The sequence below is a fragment of the Phyllobates terribilis genome, unplaced genomic scaffold (genome assembly GCF_046119375.1).
Source record: "Phyllobates terribilis strain yellow unplaced genomic scaffold, ASM4611937v1 Scaffold_2__4_contigs__length_985480577, whole genome shotgun sequence".
Taxonomy (NCBI): Eukaryota; Metazoa; Chordata; class Amphibia; order Anura; family Dendrobatidae; genus Phyllobates; species Phyllobates terribilis.
In genome coordinates, this window is record NW_027362762.1 from 300113931 (window position 1) to 300127593 (window position 13663).

Consider the following 13663-nt stretch of genomic DNA (forward strand, 5'->3'; position numbering starts at 1 on the left):
AGTGACTTCTGGGAATAGTAGTTTCGCACTTGGAAAACAGTTCAGTTTTTGCGCAGTGCTGGACTACACCATCCACAATTCAATAACCCGATGGACAATACCACTATGGTGACAGGAGGGGCGCTCTCGCTGTATACAGCACATAGGGAGTAGTTTCCACCTTTGGTGATTTGGATAATACTTTGAGCGTCTGCACTTCTCACAGCGCCGTCTGCAGGATGGGCGGACTAACGACTGTTCTTTGAACTTGGTAAATTGGCTTTATGTGTCACTTTAGAGAGCAATGTTCTGTAGACCAGACTGGGTCCAGCACTGAGCGCAGTGGTATGGCGGAGCAGGTCACAGTACTGAGTGGAGGCTTATCTACTGAGCTGGAAGCTGCTGGGCTCCTGACACAGGTAACCTGACACTTGTTGGGTGAATGACATCTATCTCACATTGTATTTGTGTTTAAAGGAATTGTTTAGGATTTTATATTAAATGTTCACAGCCGCCAGGTTGTGTGGCACACTCAGACATGACCGCTGCTGGTCAGCGAGACCCTCGGGACCCCCGGAGCGGAGGGCGTTTACCAGGTGAGTATAAATGATTGCTTTACCACATTCCTCTGTTGTAGAGTCCTGGAAGACCTCGTTATCATCCCTGGTTCATTAACACCAAGAAATCTTTCCTTTCACTGTCTATTCTTTGCTGTATCTGTTTTTTCTTTGATTGTAGGGAGATCCGCTGTGGAGTGCGAGACTTCTCCACACCAATCCTCAAGCCATAAAGGCTGTTCACACCAAGTAAGTGGTGGCTGGAGGAAACATTTACTATCCACTTGTGTCTGTTATTTCCTCCTGGTATAATCATCCTTGAGAGGAGAAGAATGCAAAAAGTCTAAGGGGCTTTCCAAGATCCAGGGGGATTTCAGAAAACCCTTACAAGGCGTACAGGTGGCTTCATTGTACTTCGGACATGCCATGTTGGGGTATTGGAAGCTTTGTGGGAGGGAAGGCAAGGACGTCAGCTTTTCTTTAAGGAGTATTTTGTTCCGGCATGAGAGCTTACAACAAATAGGGACATTTGGCTTTCAGCTGAGAAAGTCTGCAGATGAAGCCGGCGCAATGCTCTTTTTTCGTATAAGAATCCTGGCAGACGTGCTGATGTCCTTTGCCCTCCTTATGGAGTAACATTTGTGAGCTGCGAGGACAGACAGTTACATTCTGTTTGGCAGAATCCATTGCCAAAAAGCCTTTATTTTTACAAAATCAGAAGCTGTGATCAGGGAGAGGGTGCTGACCCCCTACTGATGTCTAGAAAGAAGGGTCAGAAGTGCTGAGCTGACAGCTCTCCTAGGAGAGCAGTGTGTGCACTTACAAAAAGCCTGCGAGCCCATACACCGCTAACCCCGCGTCTCCGAGAAGAGCCGATCACAATGACAATTACACTGTGATATAGCTGATGTAGGGAATAAAAATCTTGAATATATTCTTACCATCTTGAAAAAGACAGTTGTGAGTAGTTCTACCTTGGTAACCAGTCCATTGACGTTTTAAGTCACATAACTATGGCAACCATGGCATGGCGCAGAGCTACAAAGACAGAGATTAGGACCTTAAAGGAGTTTCCCCATGAACAAAGAACATTTAATCAATAGATCTTGGAATAATAATAATTTCAACAATTGGATGTGTTGAAATAAAATGTTCCTGTGCTGAGATAATCTTATGAATGTGCCCCTGCTGTGTACTGTGTAATGGCTGTGTCTGACCATGTATGGAACATAGTCTGATCATACCACATCTCCTGGGCAGGGGAAGAAGTAAAAGAATATACAGACATTACAGCCAGGGATCACAGCTGATTCTTTCTGTGAAGTAAACATGTTTTTAAACAGGCAGAGAAATATTTTAACTCCGACAAAACAGCATCTGCAATGCCCATGGGACGGCCCCTTTAAGACTCCCTGCTATATCTTATAAGTGTTGAATGCACTCTGGTTTAATCAAGCAGATGAATGGCAACTTTCTAGTGTCACATCAGTGGTCAGCCATATGGCCAGATGTTTACATTCCAGGGTCTCGGGGATTACCCCTGGCATCGGCGGGTGGTCTGGAGTCAGAAAAAGACTCCTCATAAATGACTGCAGTGTTCCTCCAAGGCAAATGATAATAAAAACCAGCAACTGGCTGTCTATGAGACTGGGCAGTATATGTCAGCAGTCTGTGAGACTGGGCGGTATGTGTCGGCAGTCTGTGAGACTGGGCGGTATGTGTCGGCAGTCTGTGAGACTGGGCGGTATGTGTCGGCAGTCTGTGAGACTGGGCGGTATGTGTCGGCAGTCTGTGAGACTGGGCGGTATGTGTCGGCACTCTGTGAGACTGGGCGGTATGTGTCGGCACTCTGTGAGACTGGGCGGTATGTGTCGGCACTCTGTGAGACTGGGCGGTATGTGTCGGCACTCTGTGAGACTGGGCGGTATGTGTCGGCAGTCTGTGAGACTGGGCGGTATGTGTCGGCACTCTGTGAGACTGGGCGGTATGTGTCGGCACTCTGTGAGACTGGGCGGTATGTGTCGGCACTCTGTGAGACTGGGCGGTATGTGTCGGCACTCTGTGAGACTGGGCGGTATGTGTCGGCACTCTGTGAGACTGGGCGGTATGTGTCGGCACTCTGTGAGACTGGGCGGTATGTGTCGGCACTCTGTGAGACTGGGCGGTATATCAGCAATGTGTCTTCTTGTTTGTAGAATTGTGAACAATAGGATGACACAATTTAGTTGGTTTTTTTTTAAGTCGTGAATATGAATTGCAATTATCAAAAAATCTTCTCTTAATATTAATGTCTCATCTTCATATTTCTTTTTGTCCAGCTTTCTTAAGAGCGGCGCGGATGTACTGAGCACAGCATCCTATCAGGCCAGTATAGAAGGCTTTATACAGCATCTCGGGCTGGACTTTGATGAAGCCGCAAACCTTTTTACAGTCGCAGTGCGTCAGGCCGAGGAGGCTGCAGAAGACTTCACAGTGCAGTCCTCAAGTACGGGTTATGTTGCCATGTTCGTGGTTATTAAGTGGCAGATATCACTATGAAGAATAGGGACCAACGCGATCTTCTCTGTTCAGTGTAGAAATGATATTTCTCTTGTTTTTCTATTACATGCGCATGGAATATATTTTTGAAACAATTTAGTATACATGTTAAATGAAAAAGAAATGAAGTCACTTAAAGGGAATAATGTCAGCAGGTTTTTGCTATTTAATCTGAAAGGAGCTTAATATAGGACAGGAGACCCTGATTCCAGAAATGTGTCACTTATTAGGCTGTGGATCATCACTGCCTGACTAGGTCTCACGTGCACAGCAGTCAGGCTAATCTGTGTAACCCCGCTTGCTAACAATGTATGGTGTACTCACAAAGCTGGCCGTCAGGGGTGTGAGCGCGGTTATACACAGCCCAAAAGTCTTAGCTCTGCTACATCTACACCAGACAAATCAGGGATTCTATCAAAACTACAACAAGCAGCCCAGTAAGTGATACATCGCTGAAATCATAGACCGACACTGAATATGATGACACCAATATGATTTTCTATTAAACACGAGGCTAAGTAAGTGACCAGACACACAAATAAGCCTGCCACTTTAATAGGCCTGTTTCTCTTGTAGAAAAAAGACAAATTCTAATTGCTGGATCTATAGGCCCATATGGAGCATTCCTCCATGACGGCTCTGAGTACACAGGACGTTATGCACAAGACATGAGTATTGGGGTGAGTATTGCTGCTCCTCATCTAGAATTTGGTGGAAAAATGTATAGGGTTTTAGTAAGTGGCAGTAAGATTGGTAAAGGTTGCAGAAGGCAAAAATAACTTGTTTCTCTCAGTCTGTTGCCATATTAAGGTATGTGCACCCAGAATATTTTGAGGAGGTTTTGGAGAAGAAAGTGGATATGTTCACATTGTGTATTTCGAGGAGTTTTTGGAGCAGAAACTGAGAGGAAACTCTTCAAATCCTCCTGAAAAACTTGAAGGTTCTATTCAGTTTCTGCCTCAAAAAAACTCTGCAAAAAGACTTCATATGCACATACTTTTAGGCTCCTTTCACACACTTTTTTCCTTGTTTTAAGGAACCTGTAAAGGCCCTTTAATTATTAAATGCATACCATTCTTGTAGTACTTACTTTGGAAATTTTAGAGCAATGCATCTTGGAAGTTTTAATCACAAGTGCCGCAGGCGGACACTGCAACTCCATCTCTGATGCCTGTCTCCTTATTTCCCCTGCCTACCACCAGTCTTCAGTATGTGACTGACAGGTCACTATTCTTCTGCCTAAGATTCTGAGAAGGCGCCACATTATTGCAGGGTCGTCTCATTAGATGAGATGACTTTGATGAGACGACCGTAGGCTGTGATTCTGCATACAGTGAAGGAAATAATTATTTGATCCCATGCTGTTTCTGTAAGTTTGCCCACTGAGAAAGACATGAACAGTCTATAATTTTAAGGGTAGGTTAATTTTAACTGGCTAGGCCACTCCATGACCTTAATGTGCTCCTTTTTGAGCCACTCCTTTGTTGCCTTGGCTGTATGTTTTGGGTCATTGTCTTGCTGGAAGACCCAGCCATGACCCATTTTAATGTCCTGGCGGAGGGAAGGAGGTTGTCACTCAGGAGTTTACGGTACATGGCTCCATCCATTCTCCCACTGATGCGGTGAAGTAGTCCTGTGCTCTTAGCAGGGAAACACCCCTGTCAGCGAAATACTCTCTCTTCTATGCCTTCCGAACTCCAAATATTATAATTATATTTTTGAGATCTCGAGGAAATCAATACAGCACAGCCAGGAATGGTGTACTAGAAAAGACTTCTGCCTTATTAGCACATGTGGCACTTTTAAATAGGGTCAGAAACAAAGGAATAGTTCCCTCTGACCTATGAACCAATAGTAACCTTAGGGGAGTGAATAGTAATGTGAAACCTCACTGCTCATCAGTGTTACCTGATGACCATTACATAAGAGTGAAAACAAAATGGATCCCACAGACAAACAAGATGGATTCTTTTCTCTCACATCCCCAAAACATAATGTTTCCACCTCTATGCTTGACAGTGGGGACGGTGTTCTTTGGGTCATAGGCAGCATTTCTCTTCCTCCAAACACGGCGAGTTGAATTAATGCCAAAGAGCTCAATTTTTGTCTCATCTGACCACAGCACCTTCTCCCAATAACTCACAGAATCATCCAGGTGTTCATTGGCAAACTTCAGATGGGCCTGCACATGTACCTTCTTGAGCAGGTGGACTTTGCAGGATTTTAAACCTTTAAGGCGTAATGTGTTACCAATGGTTTTCTTGGTGACTGTGGTCCCATCTGCCTTGAGATCATTAACAAGTTCCCTCCGTATAGTTTTAGGCCGATCTCTCACCTTCCTCATGATCAAGGATACCCCACGAGGTGAGATTTTGCATGGTGCCCCAGATCGATGTCGATTGACAGTCATTTTGTATTTCTTCCATTTTCTTACTATTGCACCAACAGTTGTCTCCCTCTCACGCAGCGTCTTACTGGTTTTGTAGCCCATTCCAGCTTTGTGCAGGTCTATGATCTTGACATCCCTGACAGCCTTAGAAAGCTCTTTGGTCTTGCCCATGTTGTAGAGGTTAGAGTCTGACTGATTAATTGAGTCTGTGGACAGGAGTCTTTTATACAGTTGACTATGTAAGACAGCGGTCTTTAATGCAGGTAACGAGTTGATTAGGAGGGTCTAACTGGTCTGTAGGAGCCAGAACTCATAATGGTTTGTAGGGGATCAAATACTTATTTCTCACTGCAAAATGCAAATAAATGTATCTAATTTATACAATGTGATTTTCTTGATTTTTTTTTTATTTTTTATATTCTGTCTCTCAATGTTAAAATTAACCTACCTTTAAAATTATAGACTGTTCATGTCTTTGCCAGTGGGCAAACTTAAAAAAACAGCAAGGGATCAAATAATTATTTCCTTCACTGTAGGTGCCGAATGATTGCATGGGGTCATCGCAGGAGAGGGAGCAGCGCATATGCAGATCGTTAGGTCAGCTCCCGCAGTGGCATGCGCTACCCCATCTGACATTATGACCCCGGGCAATGATTCGCCACCCTCAGAAAAGAGAAGAGTTACCTTTCATTCAAAGGCTGACATGGGGGCAGGGAAATAAGGAGACAGTCATGAGAGCCGGAAGACCCATATTCCCAAATGTTGGCTCAGGTTTGCACCTATGGAATAATTTCTCTTGTGTCTTTTGGAGGCAGGAGTTAAAAGATTGGCATCGGGTACAGATGCAATGTCTGGCTGCTGCCGGAATTGAGCTGTTTGCTTTCGAGACCATACCGAGTCAGAAGGAAGCTGAAGCCCTGGTGCAGCTTCTGAGAGAGTTCCCAAATAATAAAGCCTGGCTCTCCTATTCTTGTCAGGTAAGTGATCAATGGTTTGCATTATCCAAGTTGTATTCTTTATAGTTCTGCTACCATATTTTACGCCTACAGTTTGCCTGTAGTTTTCCTCCATTACGTGCAGTCCTTGATAAAGCATTCATAGTTTTTATTATCCATCTAGAGTCCGGCAACAACGAGCTTCGGAGACAGGTTTGATGAAGCAGTAAATGTCGCGGCAGAATCTAACCAGATGGTGGCTGTAGGGGTGAATTGCTGTTCACCTGCTTTTGTTAGTCCTCTCCTAACATCCGCCAACAAAAAGCAGGGGCGAAAGATTAACTGGATTGTTTATCCCAATAGTGGAGAGAAATGGGACCACAACATGGGGTACGTAACCAGAGTATGAAAGTGCAACACAAATTGTTATTTGAGTATTTTTAGTACACATACTTTCTTCAGTTAGTATGTTAAAGAGTGACCGTCGTCTTAATTTTTTTTCCCCAAAAAAATAAATAGTACACATGAAGATAAGAAATGTAATATATCTTATCAGAGAAATCTGCTTCTGTCTCCTCCTGGACTGATCATTCATTCTCAATTCACTGGTAAAATCCGTCTTCAGTGAATACAGACTTTCCCATTACTGAGATAGGAGATGACGTTGGTGCTCATAAAGTTCTATGGAGAACCCTGAAGATATGTGCACATGTTAAGTATTTGATTTCTGCACGAAAACACATCTCTTGGCAGGAAAAACTCTGTGTAAAATATGTGCGTTTTTTTTTTTTTTTTCCCTATTCATTTGAATGGATGAAACACGCTGAGAGAATTGACATGCTGCGGATATGAATCTGCTTCAAATATGCAAAGAAAAAGTAAGCAGATTGTGCATGAGATTTCAGATTTCTCATTCAATTTGATGTTACAGTAAATTCTGCATTTTTGCTGAAAACTGCAACTTGTGAACAGGCCCCAACTGTTGCTGCAGGAGAACTTGCAGCAGAATGTACAGTACAGACCAAAAGTTTGGACACACCTTCTCATTTAAAGATTTTTCTGTATTTTCATGACTATGAAAATTGTACATTCACACTGAAGGCATCAAAACTATGAATTAACACATGTGGAATTATATACTTAACAAAAAAAGTGTGAAACAACTGAAAATATGTCTTATATTCTAGGTTCTTCAAAGTAGCCACCTTTTGCTTTGATGACTGCTTTGCACACTCTTGGCATTCTCTTGATGAGCTTCAAGAGGTAGTCACCGGAAATGGTTTTCACTTCACAGGTGTGCCCTGTCAGGTTTAATAAGTGGGAGTTCTTGCCTTATAAATGGGGTTCGGATCATCAGCTGTGTTGTGCAGAAGTCTGGTGGATACACAGCTGATAGTCCTACTAAATAGACTGTTAGAATTTGTATTATGGCAAGAAAAAAGCAGCTAAGTAAAGAAAAATGAGTGGCCATCATTACTTTAAGGAATGAAGGTCAGTCAATGCAGAAAATTGGTAAAACTTTGAAAGTGTCCCCAAGTGCAGATGCAAAAACCATCAAGCGCTGCAAGAAACTGGCTCACATGAGGACTGCCCCAGGAAAGGAAGACCAAGAGTCACCTCTGCTTCTGAGGATAAGTTTATCCGAGTCACCAGCCTCAGAAATCGCAGGTTAACAGCAGCTCAGATTAGAGACCAGGTCAATGCCACACAGAGTTCTAGCAGCAGACACATCTCTTCAACAACTGTTAAGAGGAAACTTTGTGCAGCAGGCCTTCATGGTAAAATAGCTGCTAGGAAACCACTGCTAAGGACAGGCAACAAGCAGAAGAGACTTATTTGGGCTAAAGAACACAAGGAATGGACATTAGACCAGTGGAAATCTGTGCTTTGGTCTGATGAGTCTAAATTTGAGATCTTTGGTTCCAACCACCGTGTCTTTGTGCGATGCAGAAAAGGTGAACGGATGGACTCTACATGTCTGGTTCCCACCGAGAAGCATGGAGGAGGAGGTGTGATGGTGTGGGGGTGCTTTGCTGGTGACACTGTTGGGGATTTATTCAAAATTGAAGGCATACTGAACCAGCATGGCTACAACAGCATCTTGCAGCGGCATGCTATTCCATCCGGTTTGCGTTTAGTTGGACCATCATTTATTTTTCAACAGGACAATGACCCCAAACACACCTCCAGGCTGTGTAAGGGCTATTTGACCAAGAAGGAGAATGATGGGGTGCTACACCAGATGACCTGGCCTCCACAGTCACCAGACCTGAACCCAATCGAGATGATTTGGGGTGAGCTGGACCGCAGAGTGAAGGCAAAAGGGCCAACAAGTGCTAAGCATCTCTGGGAACTCCTTCAAGATTGTTGGAAGACCATTTCCATTGACTACCTCTTGAAGCTCATCAAGAGAATGCCAAGAGTGTGCAAAGCAGTCATCAAAGCAAAAGGTGGCTACTTTGAAGAACCTAGAATATAAGACATATTTTCAGTTGTTTCACACTTTTTTGTTAAGTATATAATTCCACATGTGTTAATTCATAGTTTTGATGCCTTCAGTGTGAATGTACAATTTTCATAGTCATGAAAATACAGAAAAATCTTGAAATGAGAAGGTGTGTCCAAACTTTTGGTCTGTACTGTATGTGTTTGCTTCTAGCACGCCCTCCCTTCTTAGAGGTTTAAAAGAACCAGCTGCCATCTTGTATCACAGTCTTTGGAGATTTGTCTTACCTGAATACAGATTTTACCCATGCATTAATAGTGATTAATCAATCCAGGAGAAGAAAGAAGTAAATCATTTCTCGGATATACTACACAGGTGCTTATTTTCATGTCTACCATTGATTTATGAAATAAAAATTAAAATGACGGTCAAAGGAGGAATATTTCACCCAGAGGCTTAGGCTTTGTTCCCACGATGAGGTTTTGATATTGCGGATTTTCTGCACCATTTCTGCACCTATTCATTAAAATAGGTTCTGCACATTTTTTTTTAAATACACAGTGTACAAAACTCACCAAAAAGTCCTCATAGGACCGTAGCCTTATGAGTCACGTGTAATAGGGGCTGAACCAAGCCGTTTGGAGTCTATCATACTTTAGTCGTGCACAATTCACACTGCTGGCTGATTCTTTTAAGCTATTTCTTTGGGTACATAAAGTTATTTTATCGATATTTCCTATTTACTTTTCATATAGCTGGCAAGGTTCACATACAGATAAGGCGCTCTCTGCATATGCTTCAGAATGGGTTCAGTTGGGTGCAAGATGGATTGGTGAGTAGTTTGTTGCCCAGCTAGTGCCATACTTGATCCCGGTCCGTGAAGCAGAAATTGATTGATTATATATGCTTAATGTTGCCTTAAATTACCCATAAGTTTGTTCTTTCGTGATAAATTAAACAGTAACCCCTTCACAACATCCGCCGTACATGTCCGGTGCAAGTTGGAAGCGGGTCTATAGAGCGGGCTCACGGGATAAGTCCACCCCATAGTCGGCAGGTAATGACTGTGTGTTACAGCCAGGACCTGCCACTAACAATTTCAAAGCGCCCCCTGCGATTGTTAACCTGTTAAATGCTGCTGTCAAACTCTGACAATAGCATTAAGAGTGCACTGGTATGGGGGCAAGTTATTCCATGCGTACATGACATGATCGCGGGTCGCCGATAAGTTGCTATGATAGCTGGGGGTCTGTTGACGACCTCCATGCTTGTCATTACGGTGCTACCTTAAAATCCAGCCTTTGGCCGGGCTTCAAAGGAGACCATGATTTTTACTATATGCAGCAATGCTTTGGCACCTCTGTACATAGCACAACCGATCAGACGATCGCAGCTTCAAGTCCCTCAAATGGACTAATAACAGTGAAAAGTAAAAAAAAAAAGTTTGAAAAAAACATAAGTTCAAATCAGACTCCTTTTCCCCCATTAAAAATATGTGGTATCACCGCATTCAGAAAATTCCAGTTTATCAAAATATAAAAATAATTAACCCAATCAGTAAACACCGCAAATGAAAAAATTCAAGAACGCCAAAATTACGTTTTCTTTGATGGCTGCAATACCAAAAAAAATGCTGTACCAATCTATGAAAATGCCATATTTATCCCAAAACGGTATTAATAAAAACGTCGTCTCGCCCCCAAAAAATAAGCCTTCACACAGCTCCAACGACTGAAAAATAAAAAAACGTTCTGGGTCGCAGAAAATGGTGACACAACCCAAAATTTTTTTTTTTTTTTAAAAAACTTTATTTTCTTTTTTTCATCACTAAAATAATAAATACCTAGACGTTTGGTATCACCGTAACTGATGATGAGGAAAATCGTATTGCAAGTTCCTTTTTACCACAAAATGTACACTGTAAAAATAATAGCAAAAAACAATGTCAGAATTGCGTTTTGTTTTTTTCATTATTTCTCCCCACTAGTAATTTTTTTCTCGTTTTCCAGTACACTATGTGGTAAAATGAATGGTGTCCTTCAAAAGTACAACTCGTCCTGTAAAAAACAAGCCCCCATCTGTCTATGTGGACAAATAAAACAAAGTTATGGTTCTGGGGGAAAATAAAGAAAACACAAAAATGAAAATTGGCCGTGTCATGAAGGGGTTAAATTTTTTTGCTACAGGTACATTTAATAATATGCTGAAGTATAACATTTTTACTAATGTTAGATTTTAGCTTCATTTTACACCACTTTCAAATTAATAAAGTCAATTGTTTAACGTAGTATTGGAAAAAAAAAATACTAATAATCTCCTCTCTACATTTTTAACTTAAATGGCGACTTTTGGGTTGAAAATATTATTGCCCCAATTCATCAAACAGATTTCAGCAGTTTTCTGGTATAAAAGTGCTTGAAGTGTTACAATTCGAAGCTGCGCAAAAATTTTGCTCCAGTCTTCGTAAACTACACCTTTTTTTTAAAAAAATGGACGGAGCTTTGTGGAAGGGGGTGGTCGATCGATCTCAACCGAGTGGTCGAGCGCAACCAACAAATTAGTCATAATATATGCAAACTTAAATTACACCAGAAATCTACTCAGCACTTTTCTCTGCAGGGGCACACAGCACCCAAAATACACACCAAATTAATTTAGAGGCACAGACATTTTTGATGAATCTGGCAGATCTTACTCCAGTGCACTCTTCATCTAGGCAGGTGTACAAAACTCCATTCTTGATCAATCGGGTCTATGTGTTTTGTAGTTGAGGGGGTTCAATCTCTTGTGACTTGCCTCCACTTACTACTTGTATATTTATCTTGGCAGGAGGCTGCTGTCGGACCACCCCAACTGATATTGCCAGTATACGAGCTATTTTGCTGGCAAATAATTTATGATGATTTCTCCTATTTTATGTATAAATAAAGGACACTGGTTTAAACATTTATTGTGTTTTTTGGGGTAATAATTGGCACATGCAAGAAAGTTGTATAGGCCATTATTGTACAGTATTGGCATCCATTAAAATACTACATTCTTTTCATGTCGTAGTTCTAAGTATTGCCGGCTTGTAGCATTGGAACCGTAAGGCTTTGTATTTCAATGTTGCAGGTTTACTGTGGAATTTGCAAAGAAAATTCCTAACTTAGCCTGTTGTCACATGTTGCGTCCACGTTGCATTTTATTTTCACAATCATGAAAAAAAAAATTAATCAAATTCTGCCATTTTCTAAAATTGCATTAAAATATCTGTGCTTTTACTGTGATCCTTGCAAAAAGAAAAACGCCAAATGGGGACATCCTGTTAACTCAGACTTTAGTAGAATGTAGCAGAAAAATCTTTGTTTTGAGGTCATGTTGCGAATTTACAGATTATATTATATTTATAATCATAAGACGCTAATTTAGTAGCAGATTTCATGTGTTTTAAATTAGAGCAATCTTTATATTGTCACTTATACTTGAATGAGTTTTCTACTATGCTAACTATTATTGTTATGGGTCCGGGTGGTGGAACCTCTGTGTTGCTGTGCAAGGAGGGACCAGAGGGGCGTGACTAAGTGCCACTCTGAGACGGACCTTGTGTGAGAGCAGGCGACACCCACGGGTCAGATGACAGGAGCTGGCCGGTACAGTGGATGAGCACGGCAGGCTGGCTGGCGGGTGGTCCAGGTAGATAAGCAGGCAGGTACGGCTGATAGCCAGACAGGCGCTCTGGGTAGGCAGGCTGGCAGGCACGACAGGTTACTTGGCAGGTGCTCCGGGTTGGCAGGCTGGCGGGCACGGCAGGTAACTGGCAGGTGCTCTAGGTAGGCAGGCTGGCTGGCACGACAGGTTACTTGGCAGGTGCTCCGGGTTGGCAGGCTGGCGGGCACGGCAGGTAACTGGCAGGTGCTCCGGGTAGGTAGGCTGGCAGACTGGCGGGCAGAACTATTAGACAGACTGGCAGGCTGGACTGTTAGACAGATTGGTGGGCAGGACTGATAGGCAGCGGGACCTGAGGGCTGAAGCAAGTGTTAGCACACGGAACAACAACCTTGCACAGGCACCTCCATTTTGGAGGAAGTGCCTTATAAAGGGGAAGTCCTCTGGCCATTGGCCGGGGACTCTTTTGGACGGCGCTCGCGGCCCCTTTAAGAGGGAGGAAGCGCGCGCACGCCCTAAGCACAGTGCCCAGGAAGCTGCACGCGGTGCGCGCCACAGCAGCAGGAGGGGAGCAGGAACACGCCGGAAAGGGACCGCGGCGGTGATGGGAACGGCGTCTCTGCCCAGCAGGAGGCAGAGACGCCAATGCTACAGTACCCCCTATCCCCCTTTACGCCCCCTCTTCTTTCGGCGCGCAAGAAATTTTTTAAGAAGATGAGGGGCATGAATGTTCTCCCTGGGCTCCCAAGACCTCTCCTCCGGGCCAAACCCCTTCCAGTCCACAAGAAAGAAAGTTTTTCCTCTTACCCTCTTGGTGGCGAAAATGTTTTCTACCTCAAAGACGTCCTCCGCGGAGACCAGAGCTGGGGTGGTACCTGGATCGTCAGAGAAGGAATTAAGAACAATTGGTTTGAGGAGGGATACATGAAAGGAGTTGGAAATCCATAAGGTGACTGGGAGTTTCAGCTTGTAAGCCACAGGATTGATTTGGTTCAGAACCTCGAACGGACCGATGAACCTGCGGACCCAACTTATAAGAAGGTATCTTGAGACGGACATATTTGGAGGAAAGCCAGACCTTGTCTCCCGGACGGAATTGAGGCGGATCCAGATGTCTCTTATTAGCATGTCTCTTTATCCGCTCAGAGGACTGAAGAAGTGCAGATCTAGT

General features: G+C 43.2%; 1 protein-coding gene across 1 annotated transcript; it reads left to right on the forward strand.

Annotated features, from left to right (window-relative positions):
* Positions 1 to 21: 21 nt before the first annotated feature.
* Positions 22 to 11788, forward strand: LOC141206612 (uncharacterized). The gene is made up of 8 exons (XM_073664228.1): positions 22 to 398; positions 718 to 785; positions 2855 to 3021; positions 3651 to 3754; positions 6279 to 6440; positions 6583 to 6788; positions 9600 to 9676; positions 11674 to 11788. Exons 1-8 carry the CDS (start codon positions 264 to 266, stop codon positions 11742 to 11744), a joined length of 990 nt encoding a protein of 329 aa, XP_073520329.1. The 5' UTR covers positions 22 to 263; the 3' UTR covers positions 11745 to 11788.
* The last annotated feature ends 1875 nt before the right edge of the window (positions 11789 to 13663 follow it).

Excerpts from the sequence above, each read along its gene's own strand:
- LOC141206612 (XM_073664228.1), top strand. The coding sequence starts at position 264 with ATGTGTCACTTTAGAGAGCAATGTTCTGTAGACCAGACTGGGTCCAGC. Across the intron at positions 399-717 it reads CTGCTGGGCTCCTGACACAG|GGAGATCCGCTGTGGAGTGC; the intron begins GTAACCTGACAC and ends CTTTGATTGTAG. Across the intron at positions 3,022-3,650 it reads CTTCACAGTGCAGTCCTCAA|AAAAAAGACAAATTCTAATT; the intron begins GTACGGGTTATG and ends TTTCTCTTGTAG.